The 18,104-nt window shown below is 43.8% G+C and overlaps 1 protein-coding gene and 1 pseudogene across 2 annotated transcripts; one reads left to right on the top strand and one right to left on the bottom strand.

The window, feature by feature from the left end:
- Positions 1–12,911: 12,911 nt before the first annotated feature.
- On the bottom strand, positions 12,912–14,822 carry LOC136485533 (polyol transporter 5-like). 2 transcript variants are annotated; one of them, XM_066482391.1, is made up of 3 exons: positions 14,807–14,822; positions 14,493–14,704; positions 12,912–14,368 (listed from the first exon to the last, which is right to left on the bottom strand). In XM_066482391.1, exons 2-3 carry the CDS (start codon positions 14,647–14,649, stop codon positions 13,059–13,061), a joined length of 1,467 nt encoding a protein of 488 aa, XP_066338488.1. In that variant the 5' UTR covers positions 14,650–14,704; positions 14,807–14,822; the 3' UTR covers positions 12,912–13,058. The 2 variants fall into 2 exon arrangements, with proteins under 2 accessions (XP_066338488.1, XP_066338487.1); XM_066482390.1 differs by lacking the exon at positions 14,807–14,822 and having other exon boundaries at positions 14,493–14,794.
- A 2,431-nt stretch (positions 14,823–17,253) lies between these two features.
- Positions 17,254–17,726, top strand: LOC136485532 (putative calcium-binding protein CML19; annotated as a pseudogene).
- The last annotated feature ends 378 nt before the right edge of the window (positions 17,727–18,104 follow it).

Here is an 18,104-nt window from a genome sequence, read left to right as displayed (position 1 = left end):
GTGATTGACTAGACTACTGCGACTGATATCAGGGACATGTGAATAAATAACCATCCGTACTAGTTGACCTTGCTTACGTGATCATCTCGGCGAGCATTTCTCCACCGGACAGCACCAGTACTTGGTCAAGGAAGAGCTCCGATTCTACGAGGAAGGGAACACGGTCTTCCATGACTGTTGTCGCTCTTCCCTCGTAGAATCAAAGCTCCTCCTTGACGTCCATTACCGCTCGGCAGAGAACATGCCCGCCTGAGATAAACACGGTCCGCAAGTTCAACTAGTATGGATTTTCTATAATTTTCTAACTATTTTCTAAGTTTATATTTATATATATACTACAGTTTGGGTACGGTGATTGACAGACTACTGCGACGATATCAGGGACATGTGAATAAATAATCATCCAGTACTAGTTGAACTTTCTTACGTGATCATCTCGGCGAGCATTTCTCTATCAGGACGGCACCGTACTTGGCCACGGAAGAGCTCCGATTCTACGAGGAAGGGAACACGGTCTTCCACGACCAGTTGCCGCTCTCCCTCGAGAATCAAAGCTCCTCCTTGACGTCCGTTACCGCTCGGCAGAGAACATGCTCGCCGAGCTGAACACGGTCCGCAAGTTCAACTAGTACGGATTTGCTATAATTTTCTAACTATTTTCTAAGTTTATATTTATATATACTTTAACCTTCTTTCATGTAAATATGCAAGCTTGAAGTGATTTTGAGCTCAAATTGCTTACAAATGAAAAAAACCATAATAAAGAACCATATATATATAGTGAACAAAATGACATAAGACAATGGTGAAAAATGAGAGTATGAGATTGGTAACCTTTACAACTGAAGAATCGACGGAGGAATTCGAAGAAATCGACGGAGGAATCGAAGAATGGATGGAGGAACAATGGAGGGAGGGAGGAAGCAAGAACACTAGTGCAGTGAGCTTCAAAATGTGCTGAGCTCAGGGCTCAGGGAGGAAGAAGGAGACGACCGATATATAAAGGGGGGACATTTAGTCCTGGTTGGTGGTTCCAACCGGGACTAAAGGTAACTTTCCAACCCCGGGCGCTAGTCACTGGCCCGGGAGTAGACCTTTACTCCCGGTTGGAGCCATCAACCGGGACTAAAAGTATATCTTTAGTCCCGGTTGGTGGCTCCAACCAGGGACTAAAGGTCCCTGCCACCTCTGTCTGGCGCAGTAGCCGTTGGGCAGGGACCTTTAGTTCCCGGTTGGAGCCACCAACCGGGACTAAAGGTATTTCTAGTCCTGGGCGCAAAAAATTCCGGGACTAGAGCCCATTTTGGTCAAGGATCAAAGGTCTGTTCTCTACTAGTGATGCAAATCAAGATGTATCAACTAGATATCACTATCCACCAGACTTCTATCAAGGATTCAAGTTGAAACAACAAAAACTAGCAAGAGTGATGACTTGTAGAATTGCTAATACCAATAGTTAAAAAAGTTGAAGTGAATTAAACTATTAACTTGATGAACTAGACACTAGGGGCAACTGTCACACCCAAATTTAAAGACGAATCTGGATATAAACCATATGTGTGCCCATGAGTCAATTACACACATACAGAGACAAATTAAAGGAGAATACCAAGCACAGTGCTTTATTACATTACGAATATTTAATCCATTACATGAAAATATCAAAGTCTAGCAAGTGGAAATGAATAAAGATAACTCCACGGCGCCTCCATAGCCACAGGGATGGTCGACAGGTTGATCGCAAGACTAATAATCCTCAGGAAAATCCTTATAACCATTGCCATATGTTACACATCCAGGATTTTTATACAAATAATGTAAAATAGATGAGCATAAGTACATCTCGTACTTAACAAGAATAACATGGGGTTATAAAGCTCAAAGGCCGACACTGGTTGTACTGCTGGTTAGCATTTTTATTAAGTCACAAATTTTAACACTAATTTAGCATTTAGTTGTGCTTAAGCCCCAATTATACCACATGATCAAATAAAGCAACATTTTATCTCTTCATTAATCATCAACATTTATATAGTTCTATATTATGTGAGTTTTCTAGGCTGCTCGTGTCCGTGAGCACGTCTGTTATAACAGTTTTTAATGCTCTGCAGAGTTTGTACATTTTTATCCGAGAGCCATGATTTACCCTTTCGTCTATGGTAGCTAATCTCTTAAGCCCCTTTCTAGGGAGGTCGGCAGGGTTCACTATGAAGCTTTTCAAAGGTTTCCCTAACAATTTGGTATCCGCTAGGATTCCTCGGCAAGCAGATGTAGGAACCCTCTTTCGAATGACACAATTCCTTTGTGGCTATACACATAGGAACAAAGGTTGTCCTACACCCAAAGTGGCAAGCCCCTTTTGCGCCCTTTCGGGTAACCACTAACGAGCTAGAAAAGGTCCTGCTACTGGACTAAAGCCAGAGCCATGTGGTACTCCCGGTTGTACTGTAAGTCCCAGCTTTTGTCGACAGATAAATCCTTAGGGAGGGCCAAGAGCATCATGATAAAAGAAGAGCTCTCTCGCCCTATGTCCAAGTTGCTAAAAAGCAAGTTTTAACATTTGTTGCTTATAACCATTAGTCACTGTTTAGATCTGGTATAATTATGTTGAGCGCTAGCAATTACCCAGATGCAAGTATAACCCATTTGTAACAAGGTACAAGATAACCAGAACTAGGATGTCCTTACGGTATCAAATTGACACATGCATATGACTAATTAATTAAATGGTGAATAGGACAACAAGGAAATCCTATGCTATACTTGCCTTGATCAACAAACTCCTGCTGGTCCTGCTGGTCGTCGAAGTATTGGCCTTGATCACCGTCTATACTCGATCATCAATAAAGCAACACACATACATCCACGCAATCATGCACAAGCAAACAAGAGCTATGATTAGAACAGTACACCTAACAGAGGAAAAACATGTTTAAAAAGCATATAAAATCATTATATACGTCACTACGAACACATAGACGCGAAAATCACCTGAAATCAAATTTAAAATGGGTAAGGTATGATGAAAATGGGCTCTGGATGGCAATTCTGTAAATAACATGAACTTAAACGAATTAAAATAAATCAAAATCGTGTTTTTTTAAAACTGGTCCAGGGACGGCAGGGCACAATTATGAAGAAACCGAGGAGATCTTTAACAATTTTGCCACGGCGAAGGGGTATGGAGAGATTTGAGCAGTGGATTCAAGATTGTACGCACCAGATTAGATCGGCGGGGGAGAGATAGTGTGTCCGGCCCCAGAACAGTAGCGGCCGCGGCGGCAGAGCTCCATTGCCGGCAGGCGAAACCTCGCCGGCGAGCACGAAATGAGGCCCTACGGGCCACGGTTTAACGAAACTAGGGCACAGGGATGAAGCAGGGATGAAGGCTAACTCATCTAGGGGTTCAACGTGGCCTGATAAGAAGGCCAACCGGGCAGCAGCCATGGCCGTCGGTGAGGTAGCTCGCCGGCGCGGTGAAACCGGCCCTAGAGGCCACTATTTGATGAACCGAGAGAACATGATTAAAGAGCGGGCGAAGGCGTTGTCACCTCAGACAAAAACGGAGGCAGAGCCGGACCCGAGATGACGAGCGGCTAGGAATGGCGGTCGGCGGTGCTCTGCAAAGTCCGGCGAAGATAAGCGACGGAAAAACGAGCACGAAAGAGGAAAGGAAATGGCTTTTCCGTTTCATCACCTTGGTTCGGGACTCGGCAGAAGGTCGGGGTGGCGAAGGGGTGACGGGCGACGGCACCGATGGCAGCGATGGCGGCTAGGGCTTGCGGCGGCGCTGCAAGCTCTGGATGAGACGGTGTTGTGCGTAGATGGGAAAAGAAAGTGCGAACGGGGGGGGGGGGGGGGGGGGGGGGGGCGGTGGCTCTTATAGAGCATATGGATGTGGAAATCGCGCCAAACCACTGAGAATTCGGGATGAAGGCTGCGGGATTTGGTTCGGCAGCTACGACTCGAGCTCGGGAGGGAGGTAGGAGGTGACACTGTAGCGAGGGCCCCGCGCGTCAGCGAGCCAAGCGAGGGAGAGTGGAGGCAGGCGCGTCCGCGCTGGGCCTCAGCCCCAGTTGGGCCGGCAGGCCGATGTGGGCCCCAGCCGCGGGTGCGCGCAGCGCCAAGGAGCCCGGCGCTGGATGGCTGGGCCACCTGGCCGAAAACTGAGAGAAGGAGGGAGGAAAAAGGAATTTCCTTTTCATTTTATTTTCAGAGTTTTACAAATCCAATTTCAAAAGCATTTGAAATCCTTTTTCTGATTTGGTCAAAACCAGTCATCAAATAAATAAAAATGCAGCAGAATGAATGCATCAACATGTATCTATCCTTATAGTGGATTTTAATTTCATAAAAAATATTATTTCCCTAAGTTTAATGCTCACATAAATACTGCTTATCCCCATGTGCAGTAACTCAATCATAAACCTTTGAACCAAACCTAAGGAAAAAGATTATACTTGCCTGAGAGAAGATAATTGGGCCACCTTGGGATGAAAAAAGGAGGTTTTCACTCTTCATCGTTCCCACAATTATCATAGTGGAACCCTGCATTGCCATCTGCACAAAACAGAGAGCAGCATTACAACGATGACAAAACAGAGACATTACAGCAATGCAAAAAGGAGGTTTTCGCTCTTCATCATTCCCACAATTTTCATAGTGAAACCCTGCATTGTCATCTGTAATGTTTCTTACTTGAGCAAATGAAGTATCACTGAAAAATGAATTAAATTTGCAGGATAAGGGCTTTGTCACTCAAAACAATGTCCAGGGAGCAGCTGGTCAGGACAACATAACACCATTTACAGTCCTCAGTGCGCCATATCCATACTTTGAGGTACAAAAATAGAATTACTATATTTAATGAACATAAAGAACAAAGTAACTAAAAGAATAAAGAATGAATCCATTACAGGTAAAACACAGGGAGGATACATTGGGCTTATACTGGAGCAGATAAGAAACTCACAAGAGGATGTAGCCATGCAAAATGCAATGCAGGTAAAAATGTGTCTATGTTGACTAGTATTTTTAAAAATATTTGATATGCGTTTGAATTGACACAAAGCAAATATGGAATCGGAAATAAGCAATGGGAGGGCCATTTACACAATTACTACTAGGAAACATTACATCCCAGGTAAAAAAGGTGACAACATTACTTCTTCACTGCATGTCGAAGTAATCAATGCATGAGAATTTTAAACATCATGTCACGAAATGCAGGGAAATGAAGAGATCGATGCTATATCAAATTACAACTATGAAAATAGTTAGTGGGACATGGATAATTTGATGCATGATGAACTAGTAAGAAAAGCATTCTTGTCAGGTAAAAAGAGAGATACATTAGTCAAGGACGAAAAAACCTTATCTTCTGTGTTTTTGTAGGAAACAATGCAAGGCATCATTGATGGTGAACAAAGTACCACCAATGATACAAATGTGCAAATTGATATATTCAGCCGATTGGAGATTGACCATGTAAAAATCTATAGTAAATAAATGAAAGAATCTTTACATTATGATATACTAAGAAGTAAAAAAACTAACATATAATTATTGCAGATATCAAATCCAAGGAATGAGAATGAAGAAGCCACAAATGATGAAGCTGAAGAGGCATCAAGATATACATCTACAGAGACAACAAAAGCAGTCAAAAAATACTAAAGAAAGTGAAGATAAAGAAATATCTGAGGAAGAAATAGAAGCTTTTATTCAAAGTGAGCAGCTATCAGCAAGTGAGGGTAACAATGCTCCAATTGACAGCGAGTACACACCTCAAGTAGGTATGGAATTCAAGAACAGAGATGATGCTCATCACTACTTCAATTCCTATGCATTCTTGGCTGGGTTCAAGGTTGCAATAACACATGTCGCAAGAACAACTAGCAGAAAGAGAAACAATGAGATTACAAAGGTGACCATGAAATATCACAAGCATGGAAAAGAACTAAAGGAAAAGAGGAAAGAAGAGAAAGAGGAAGAAATATTGACTGTAGGAAGTAAGGGGAAAGGCCCAAAGAGGAACACAAGGGTGCAAGTAAAAATAGATTGCCAAGTACCCATGGTCGCGAAGGAAGATAGAGGGATTTGGAAAATAATCAGACTAAACTTGGATCTCAACCATGAACTAAGCCCAAAAAACAAAAATCAAATGTTCAGTGGACACAAATGTATGACAGACATCGAGAAAGGAATCATAAGAACCTTAAATGACAACAACATACCTACAAGGAAGATGGTATCTACATTATCCTATCTCAGAGGTGGAGTGACAACACTTCAATACAAAAAAAGGATGTGGGCAACTACTATACCGAACCAAGATCAACCGTGAAGTTACAGGAAATAATATGACTCAAGCATTACAATATTTTATGATGAGAAAGGCTGAAGACCCAACATTCGTCTATAGATTTGATCTAGATGAAGAAAAGAAGGTCAAAAACATATTTTGGAGTGATGGAACATCTCTGAAGAACTATGCAAAATATGGTGATTGTGTCAGTTTTGACACAACTTACATAACTAACAAGTACAACCTACCATTCACTACTAGAGAACAGACTTTAGAACGATGTCTCAATTTAGCATTAGCCTCGGCATTTTTTGCCCACAGGACTAAAGGACCCTTTAGTCCCGGTTGGTAATACCAACCGGGACTAAAGATCCCTGCCCAACGGTCGTCCGCGGGGCAGGGATCTTAAGTCCCGGTTTGGGTGATGCCCCGGGAATAAAGATTAATCTTTAGTCCCGGTTTGGACCCCTAACCGGGACTAATTATCCCGGCCTATAATTCAGCTCGTTTCTTCCTCCCCGAGCCCGAGCCATTCCATTCAAACTCACTGCCTCTGTTCTTCAGCTTGCTGTTGTTCTTGCTCTCTCCCCCTCCATTGGTGTTGCTCTTCGATTTTAGAGGTAACAAACTTAATCCTCTTATGTTTTATCAGTAGCTTATCTCATTTTGCGATGTAGATGCATGTGTAACTTTATATGTTGGACTTTATTATGATTTTATATGTCATTTTTAGCTCAAAATGACATGATGATTTGCATATATGTTTGGATAAACAAAAGTTAAATTAGTTCATCAAATGAAATGAAATACTTAGAAATCATGCATTTTATTTTTTAGAATTAAATTTTTCATGAAATGAAAAACTTAGAAAATAGTTAGAAAATAGTAGAAAATCCGTACTAGTCTAATCATTCATTCCTCATCTCATCACAGCGTCGCGGGGGGGGGGGGGGGGGGGGGGTGAGACGACTTCATCCCCACGGCGATCACCAACTCCTACACCGGCCCCATCGCCTCTACAACGATCTCCAACTCCTATACCGGCCCCACCGCCTCAACAACGATCTCCAACGCCTCCACGCCGGTCTCCACCAACACTGGCCTCATCGCCTCCACGCCGGTCTCCAACACCGCCCCACCCTCTCCATAGCGACGCACTACAAAGACGTCTAAGGTCCCGGCGGCAAAGAAGACCCCGAGAAAAAGAGTTATTTCTCAAGAAATACTTCCTGAAAAGACTGATGAGCAAATAGCAGCTGAAGAAGACAAAAAAGTAAAAGATTTTTTTATAGATATAAAAAACAAGAGTCAAGCGAAGGTTAAGGAGAAGCCGTACTTTTATATACCACGAGATGTGCTGAGGCAGAAGGTCGACGCACACAAGAAAAAGATGATTGAACTTCGTAAGCCTTCGCCACTATCAGACTATGACCGCTCCCTCGTGAAGTCACACGATGCAGATAAGAAAAGGAAAAGAGCATCAGGGAAGGATGTCCCATAGCTTGGACAACAGAAGCAACCAATGCAAAATCTTGTTGTTGCTAATGAATATGGTTCCAACATAGAAGTCTATCGACCAGACAACTCTGGAGAAGTGTCGGTTCAAGCCCTTAATGCTTTTTTTCAAGATACTGGTTTAACCTTGGATCAATTGACGGGCAAAGCTCTAATCCAGAACCTGGAAGTTGATACCTGGAAGACTTATAAATATGGCAAAAGTCTGTACAACCCTGCGGCTCTGAATGAATTGGATACGTAAATGTACTTGCTCAACAAGTGGTACATGCAGGCGTGTGGCAGGGGTGAGCAGTGGATCTTTGTCAGATTTAGAGACCATCATTACTTCCGTGGCGATGACATCTTACATATTAGTTTCGAAGAATTGTATCAACTATACCACATGGACGCTCTGGACAAATCAATCATTAGCTCCTTTTGTTTGTAAGTGATTCTTACTTTTATTTAATAAACTCACTTCCATGCGTACGTGTATATAATTATCCTCACATGTAACTTATATTTATATACAGATTCTAGATGTCAGAGCTCCAAAGAATACAAGACACCAGTGTTGGCTTCATTGATCCTTATATCGTATTCAAAACCGGTATTATTGTCAAGGAGCGGTGGGTATCTGAAGCACAGGATAATATCATGATGTTCTTCGTGAAGCAGCACGACAAGACAACAATACTTTTCCCATACAACTTTGAGTAAGTGTTAATAATAATGTAGTCTACACATTTTATGTAATATCAATACAACTTATATGCATGTACGTGTGTGTATAAACCAATGCAGGTTTCACTGGATACTCATTGTCATTGAGTAAAACTCAAGTTGGTTTGTAATCTTTGACTCGTTGAGAAAAGAGCGGGCACTATACCAAGCAATGTTTTCCTAAACGGTAAACGGTAGACAGTCGGCGAGGTCTCGTGTAGCGTTTAGACCGTGTACACGGCGTGTACACGGTTTTACACGGATTACTCGTTTTTACTTTATTTGTAAAAATAACTATAATAACCTGTGTATATATTCCTATAACATAGATAATATAGAATTACACAACAATGGTTAGTCCAATAATATAGAATTAAGAACCTAAGTGCTAGACCTAATAGCCTAAGTGCCTAATAAAATACTCCCTCCATCCTAAAATAAGTGCACATCTCGCTTATCGAGGAGTCAAACTCTTTTAAGTTTGACTAAGTATGTAGAAAGTAATATTAATATTTATATATTCAAATAATTTTATTATGAAAGTATATTCCACAACTAATCTAATGGTACTTATTACACATCATAAACATTGGTAATATTTTGAAAATAATTTATTTTCAAAATATTACCCAGTGTTCGCCTACACGGCCGTGTAGACCGATTACACGGCCGTTTTTTACCATTTACACGGCGATCCCGTGTAACCTACCGTTTATGGCCTAAACTGCACGTTCGGCTACCGAGTAACGATTACACGCCGAGTAATCGGTCTACACAGCCGTGTAGGCGAACACTGATACCAAGATATGATAGACATTATCCAGGAGTAATTTTGATCTCTCGCGCACAACTATTATTGAATAGACTTTGCCATAATTTATTAACGATCATACATTATTGGTCGCACAGGGTTTGGAAAGAGTTTATTCGGCAACATCGCAAGGATTGCAAGGCACCACTTAATGTAGTTGAAATACCAGTAAGTTGTACTATATACACTTCCCCACGTGTTTAATTACTATATCGTACTTCAATTTACGTGTGAGATGATGAGAATAATCTTCTTCTCGTACAGTGGTGTTTGAGGCAGGAACCAGGTAATAACTTGTGTGGATACTACGTTTGTGAATTTATCACTGCGCACATAAGAAGAACTCCTAAAGATGTCCTCATATATCAATTTTTTATTTATTTTTAAATGAATATATATATATATATGTATTAATACCTTTTCTTTTATTTCAAATGCAAGACTGAATGGTTGAAATGAAGGGTCATACAAAAAGACCATCTGAAAGCAGTTCAAGAGTCAATAGCATGATATCTTCTAGAAAAAGTGCTAAATCCCAACGTCGAGTTCTACTTTGATCCTAAGGAATAAATGATGTAAATTAAATGTTTATTGATATCGTTATTTTTGAGAACAAGATTATGAAAGTGTTGTATATATACATATATATATCTATAATATATATAGGTTCATACTTTATTCGAATATAATAATGCTCGAGATGAGAATTAGATATAATTATATGCGTGCATGTATTTATATTAGCAGCGTAGAATATGTACATAAAAATATATTATATATTAAACAAATACGTGTAACTGAACTAAAAATAAATTAAACAAAAAAAAAAGAAAAAGAAAAGGAACCTTTAGTCCCGGTTGGGGTTACCAACCAGGACTAAAGGGTGCGGCCACGTTTGCTCGGCTGGAGGGCCTTTAGTCTCGGTTGGTAACACCAACCAAGACTAAAGGTCCCTCTTTAGTCCCGGCTCGATGACCCAGGACTAAAGGTGGCACCATTAGTCCCGGGATCGTTGTCCCGGCCCGGTAATCGGGACTAAAGGCCGTTACCGCCCGGGACAACAAGTCCATTCTGTAGTAGTGATTCACACCTTTTGTTGGAATCACAGGGCATAGACACACTTTGTGCATTTCTATCAGATAAAACATTCAAGTGGGTATTTGAAACATTTATTCAAGCAATGAGTGGAAAGCATCCTAATACTATAATTGCAGATAAGACAAGGCAATGCAGGTAGCAATCAAGGATGTAATGAGGAACAACTGCTCTTTCCACATCAAGTCCAAACACTACAGTAAAAATGGAAATTGCTCTGCAGAAAACATAGTACTACAAGAAGAATTAGAAGATATGGTGAACATCTTAGTAACAGAAGAAGAGTTTGAGTTCCTATGGACAAACATGATAGAAACCTACAACCTATAGAGTAACAAATACTTCAGCAAAATGTGGGAAAACAAAGAGAGATTCATAACTGTATACTTCAAAAATTATTTCATCCCATTCCTTCAGATTTATTATTCTAGTTTTGCTTTCAACACTTAATTGTACTATTTGAACAATGCTATGCATAAAGGCTAAAGTGGGCCTCTAGTTATGACCAATTTATGCTTCTACTGTGAACACTTTTCCTACTCTGAAACATTTACCTGTTCATCACTACAATGTACAACATGATATTTTGTTAGAATCTGCACCTATCTATTTTGATGTTTGCCAATCTATTCCTTAACTTTTTAGGAAGTGAGCTCAAGATTTATTTATTATGAACTTTAATTTATACAAGGATGACCCACACTTCTTTATTAATGGCTACCATACCATCGTTTACCCTATGTCATTCTTCAAATGTCTTCTATTTTCCCTTATGGTGGATTCACAATTGTAGTGGCATCTCTCTTACAATGTCATAGTCCCTAGAGTTTGATGGACACCCATATCTATAGTATTACCTGGAAAAAATATATCTTCTCTAGAATTTTCCTAATATTTATATATTTTCTTGAAAATTTTTGTCAAGCCAAAAATATCTAGTTTACAAATTTCATACTTACTTTACCATGAAGCATGATTAGTGTCTTCTTTGTTTGCCATTAAGATAATTCTAGAATTTTAAATGACAAATATCTCGTCTCTTGAAATCTCCATGTCCTTCTAGAAGCATGCAAGCATGTATTACTATTTTATATAGTCAGCATGCTTGGTTCGAAAAAGGACAATAATAAAACATGTTGTCTTTCAACTATGTCACTAGATCAACTCCAGAGAGGTCGACCTCAAATCTAAATTTGTAGGTAGATCTAGCAGGATTGCTACTCAAGGCTCCAAAAGTAGTGAGGCCCTCAAATCCTTCCTCTCGGCCCAAATTCCAGGGGACTCTCCTTAAGGCCCAAACTTTTCTATTGTGTAGATTCCCCAACAATTCCACATGGAACACCCACATGGAACACGCTGACACCTCCCTCCTGTTCAGTGCATCCTCATTCGCCTCCATTGATTCTGCCCACTAATTAATCGGCTCCACCTTCCTGCTCTCCTTTCCCTCTTTTCTTGTCACATCCGCCCTCATCGTTGGCCATCTTCTCCATGTCCAGGCATCTCGACCATGAGCTCCCTCACTGCTAGCCATCTTGACAATGATAGTAAGTGTCAAGTTGGATCCGGAGAAGTGATCAATGATCATAGTTTTTTTAACCATGGATGATATTTTCTTTGAAAAGGAACACAACTTTATGAAAGTCAATATACTCCTTCTGTCCAAAAAATAAGTACATTTCTAGGATTCAAAATGTGTCCCATAGTAAGTGCATTTTTAGGCTATGGACCACCTAGCACTAGCATTTTTTTCTACTTTTCCATTCCCAAGGTGAAATTATTACTTGTTGATATAACCTTTGATAGGGGCATATATGTAATTTTGTAGTAGTATTGGTTTGTCCCCACCATCCCAAAAGGTGGACTTATTTTGGGACGGAGGGAGTAGACATTACTTGTACTATACATTGTTTAGGTGCCATACTAAGAACTTGAAAATGATAATTGTTGAATTACCTCTACTTAGAGCCTATTTGATCTCATTCTCACATTGAGAATCTGGATTCTATGGTGAATGCAGAATCTTGATTTTAGATAATAAAAAGTAATGGGTGCTTGAATTTCATTCTTATAGTGATTGTTAAGTTGTCTTTACTAGTAAAAATCTTCAAATAGTAGGTTTGAGATAGATAGTTGGATTCTAGAGATTCTAGCTAGAATCCAGGTGTTTAGATCTCATTCTGTTTTCCCACCTCATTCTTATTTCTCTGATGAGATCCAAACAAAGCCTTACATACTTCATGGTAAACTAACATATCAGTTTTATGTTATTAAAGAAAATGGAGCTATGCTCAGTCCGTGCAATCTTTTTTTTTTATTTCTTATATCCTATATATAAGAATTCGAAATCCAAAATAAAATTTAAAAGTTTTGAACTACGCTTCTCTGAAATTTCCGTTCACTAGTGGAAGCCCTTTTTGCCAGCCCCAATCACATCACAATCATTAGTATCTTATCTTATGTAAAAGTTATCAATTATTTAAAAGCATGCATGTTGAAGCCTATTGGTTGGATTATGATTTATGAACTTGACAAAACATGAATATGACCAGCTGCACTGCAACTTCGACACACTCTGATGGTAGAGATGTTGGAGTAGAAGATATTGCACAATAATCCTTGTAATCACTTGGCGAAGAGAACGCCTATGTCCTCCAAGCTCCGGCCTTTGGTCTCCGGCAGCCGCACGTAGACGAACACCGCCGCTGCCACCGCCGTGCTGGCATACAGGAAGAAGCAGCCGGCCATGGTGATGCTATTGGCAAGTGAGATGAACGTCATGCTGATGATGCTGCATGTGACCCGGTTCGCCGCGATGCCGAGGCTCATCCCCTGCGCGCGCAGCTGCAGCGGCAGGATCTCCGCGCAGTAGGTCGGCGCCAGCGGGCCGAGGCCGATGGAGAACGCGGTGACGAACGCAAGCACCGATGCGACGCACGCTGCCGCCACCGCGGGTGTCGTCTCGCCGGCGCCGGCGCCGGCGCCGAAGCACAGCGCGATCCCCAGCGACGTGAGCGTGACGGCAATGCCGGCGGCGCTGGCGAGCAGGAGCGGGCGGCGGCCGAGGCGGTCAGACAGGAACGTGGCCACGAAGATGGAGAGCGTCTTGACCAGCCCGACGGCGACAGTGGCGGCGAGGACGGCGCTGGTCGACGAGATCCCCGCCTTCTTGAACACCAGCGGGGTGTAGAGGACGATGGCGTCGATGCCGGAGGCCTGCTGGAAGGAGTAGAGCACGAGGACGTTGGCGAGGATCCGCCGCACCATCGGCGACGGCCGCACGAACAGCTCCCCCCACACCCCGGCGCCGCCCACCTGCGCCGCGACGGCGCGCCTGATCTCCTCGAGCCGGTCGTGGGCCTCGGCCGGGGCGTCGGAGGTGCGCACCAGCACGGCGCGCGCGTCGTCGTCGCGCCCGCGCATGGCGAGCCACCGGGGCGACTCCGGCATGGCGAGCACGCCCGCCGCGAGGAGCAGCGGCGGCGGGACGCCCAGCGCGAACATGGCGCGCCAGCCGAGCCGCAGCGGCAGGCCGGCGAGCGCGTAGTTGGAGACGTAGCTGAGGAGGATCCCCGCGGTGATGAAGAAGTCGACGAGGGAGGAGAGGAGCCCGCGCGAGGACGCCGGGGCGATCTCGGCCGCGTAGACCGGCGCGACGACGACGGCGAACCCGACGCCCACGCTGGTGACGAACCGCGCGGCCATCAGCGAGGCGAAGCTGCCGCCGAGCGACATGGCGAGCGCGCCCGCCATGAGGAAGGCGTTGGCGAGAACGACGGTGCCACGGCGGCCGATGGCGTCCGCGGCCCAGCCGGCGGCTAGGATGGAGGCCAGCATGAACATGTTCATGGACCCCGACAGCACCTCCACCTGCTCGTCCGTGAGCCCCAGATCGTCGCGCATGAACAGCTCTGCGCCGCTCATCAGCGCGAGGTCTGCAGGTGGGGAGGAAGAGAAGAAAGCACGGCCGGATGCCATTGTCATGAACGATGACGAAGATGAAGCACGTACGACTGTAGGAGACGAGAGTAGTAGCAGTGACGAGTGGACCACACGTACTGTAGCCCATGAGGATGGTGGTCATAGAGGCGAGCGTGGCGCAGACGGAGGCGAACATGTTCCGGCGTGGCGGGGCTGGCTCCGCCTCCACGGCGGACGAGGGGAGCAGCGGCTCGGCTGTGACATCGGCGGCGCCATGGTGCTCCGTTGTGCCCATGGCTTGGTTTCTTGGCTCGTCGCTGGTGAGGACGACTCAGATAGTGGCCTAGTCACTGAGTATATTGGATCCCAGTGTGTGACACTGTCAGTGTCAGCTCGGATGCTGGAGAATTATTTGGGGAAGTAAAGGGGATCAAATCGAAGTGTTGCTGCACCTTGCAAAGAAGCATATGAACATGGTCCTGTGAAAGAGGACAATCATACAAAGCCATGCGATTCGGTGGTGGTAGGGTAACGTGATTAGCACCGGGTTACCTTTTTGTTTGCCCACGCCACTAGCTTAGGAGAATTAATGACAGTGATTATCACCTAACACGTACGACATGAGGGGCCCTTGCTGACATGAATGCCACTAACTCGGCTCAGCTGTGCTCCGTGTTGTCGAAGCTGAAGGTGGGGAGTGACGACGGGAAGAAGACGACGCTCCGGGAAGCGGATCGGAGTTCAGAGACAGTAGTGAAAGATAGAAGCTTTCAGCAATGTTTTAAATAGCCGGCTAAGGCATTTAGCTTTCTACATCCCAAAGCAGGCTATAGCCAACTATAGCGGGCTATAGCGGCAGCTAGGAGCTAACTTGTACATGAAAAAACTTAGCTAAATTTTTCTTAAAGAGCTATAGCCGGAGATAGCGGAAGCTATAGCCGGAGATTTAAAACATTGGCTTTCAGATGGCGATGGATGGAAAAGGCCATACAGAATGGTGCCCGAGCCGCGTCCCCTTGACTTCACATGGCGTAGATGTGATATGTGCATCTCTCGTGGGACGATATTTGGCCATGACACCTGCCGGGGATTTTTTACTTTTATTAATTCCTTTTTTAACTTTGTTTTAGAAATAGCCTCACTTATTTTGTATTTTTATTTTTAATAACACCTTTCGGTAGCGCCAACGTCGCTGGCGCGACAAAATCAGCTGTCGTACCACGTGCATTAGCGTGGCAAGATCTGACACATTGGACGATGATTGTCAGGTGGAAAACCTTGTCACGTTGGCATGACAATATTATTTTGTCGCACCAACGGGAATGCCATGGCAAGACTCATCCTTAGAAAAATCATATCTTTTCGATATGATGTCAAATGAAGATGATTTTTATATGAAAGTTGCATATCTCGATGAGATTAACAACTTTTAAGATTTTAGTTTTTCATTTGAGGCCATTTAGATGCAAGAAAAAATAATATAAAATTTCAGCAGCATAATAATCGCATACTAGCGTTTGTCGCATTAGAAAAATAATGTCTTTCTTGTATGATGTCAAATGAAGATACTTTTTGTACGAGATCTACAACTTTATAGTTTTGAGATTTTATATTTGAGGTGGTTAAGATGCTCGAGAAAATAATACAAAGTTTCAGCAGCATATTAATCATGTATCGGGGCTTGTCACCTCACGAAAATTATATCTTTCTCATATGGTATCAAATGAAGATAAAGTTGTAGCTATCGATGAGATCAACTAGTTTTTATTTTTGAGGTTTTTTCATTTGAGAGAGTTAAGATACTTAAGAAAATAATATAATTTTTTAGGAACATATTAATGAATTAGCATTCTCTGGTAGTCTCCCACAACCCTATCTTGGTCATTCAAGGCATCTACATGTCCAAGTTCAGGAAGGCATGGAGTCATCTATAAGACAGGAAAGGGCTCACACGGTTGCTACCAAGTCATTCTATCATCTCATGATCGAGGACACATGACGAATACTATCATGATGATACTGATTATATAAAGTAATACCATCATGATGACTATATTCACATTAACAGCAAGCTGTTGCTGGGACATGATGTTACGGACATGGGCTACTATTACTATTAGCTAATGGGTTTCAGACCTGGGCCTGCGTGGCTTTGACTGGTTGGGCTTGGCCCATGTATTTGGCTGCAGAGAGATAGGCATGAGAATATATTGTAACAAACTCATACTATTCCTAAATCCTGTCGTGGTTATTCCTCTCGAGTTCATCTTCTTCTTCCAGACTCCTTCCCTTGCTACTTCTCTGGATGCACCGCTAGGACTTCCGGCTGCATTACTGCTCTATTCTAACACTATGGATCCACACTCTCGGACTATTCCTTTTTCTTTGCTCTCGTCGCTTTCCTAGCTTCACCTGTTGACTCTTCGTCGCCCGTGTCACACCAATCATTGGGCGTGCTGAACAATTATTCTAGAAACGTCAGACTCTCTGCAGATATATAAAAATCACCAGCACGGAGCAGCTGACGATGAACCTATCTGTTGGAATCGCCTGCAGTTCTTCTTCTACTCTCAGCAATTGTCAATTGCAAAGAAAGACCCGACCCATGGTGCTACTGCTACGCATAAGAATTTTTCTTGGCAGTGACCTGTTCCTCTCCATCAGGCATTTATTTATGCCTTGAATGTATCAACACGAACTTACCATTGGCACACACACGCATGCTCATACCTCATACAGCTAGTATATAGCTGCAAGAACCGAGCGCCTGATCGTGCCCTTGAAGTTGCAGACAGGCCAAATCAGCAAAGGCAAAGTTCCCGGTAGTCATTCGCATTGCTGCCTGAAAAGGAAACTATAAAACCAATCGCCGAACCTTTGCCAATGTTGAAGAAGATCAATGGCGGTGTACGCATCATCCGAGTTCAGCCGGGTGTTCTCGGCGCTGGACCGCGACGGCGACAGCAAGCTGTCGGCGGCCGAGCTGCGCCTCTGCATGAAGGCGGCGCTGGGCGAGGACGTGTCGGCGGAGGAGGCGGACGCCGACGGCGACGGGCTGCTGAGCCAGGAGGAGCTCCTGGCGCTGGCGCTGGCGGGGACGGCGGCGGCGGAGGAGGAGGAGGGCGGCGAGCGGCGAGCGGCGGCGGGAGCTCAGGGAGGCGTTCGGGATGTACGCCATGGAAGGCGAAGGGTGCATCACGCCGGTGAGTCTGAAGCGGATGCTCGGCAGTGCTCGCACCAGGACATTGATGAGTGCAGGGCCATGATCTGCAGGTTTGATCTCGATGGCGATGGGGTGCTCAGCTTAGAGGAATTCGAGATTTTTTTTTTTTTTGGGAACATGAGGAATTCAAGATCATGATGGATGCATAGCCGCATAGCGTAGCAGATTGTATTGAGTGTGATTTATTTTTGGTGCTTGCTCTGTTTAGTGTCTCCTAGTTCAAATGTCAACTACTACTACTAGTTTCTGTGTCAGAACTCAGATCATGTATGAAAAGCGAGATTGTTTGCATGTATATGGCCATTTTTTTTAATTCTATCACTTCTTTCTATCATCGGTAATACTATGGTGCGGGCATCTGAATGGACAGACGCCACCTCCCAAAGAAAAAGTGTCCACTCCGCCTCGCGCGCTGGCTGCAAGCTCCGCTCCCCGTCCGCCGCCGCTATCGACGACCACCTCCGCTTCCTTCTCCCTAGGCCTTCGCCGCCTCCGTGACGCCAGGCTTCGCCGCTAGAGTCGTGCCT

Source organism: Miscanthus floridulus, chromosome 10 (genome assembly GCF_019320115.1).
Source record: "Miscanthus floridulus cultivar M001 chromosome 10, ASM1932011v1, whole genome shotgun sequence".
Taxonomy (NCBI): Eukaryota; Viridiplantae; Streptophyta; class Magnoliopsida; order Poales; family Poaceae; genus Miscanthus; species Miscanthus floridulus.
The sequence above is the reverse complement of the archived record's forward strand: the minus strand, read 5'-3'. Positions and strand labels throughout refer to the sequence as shown.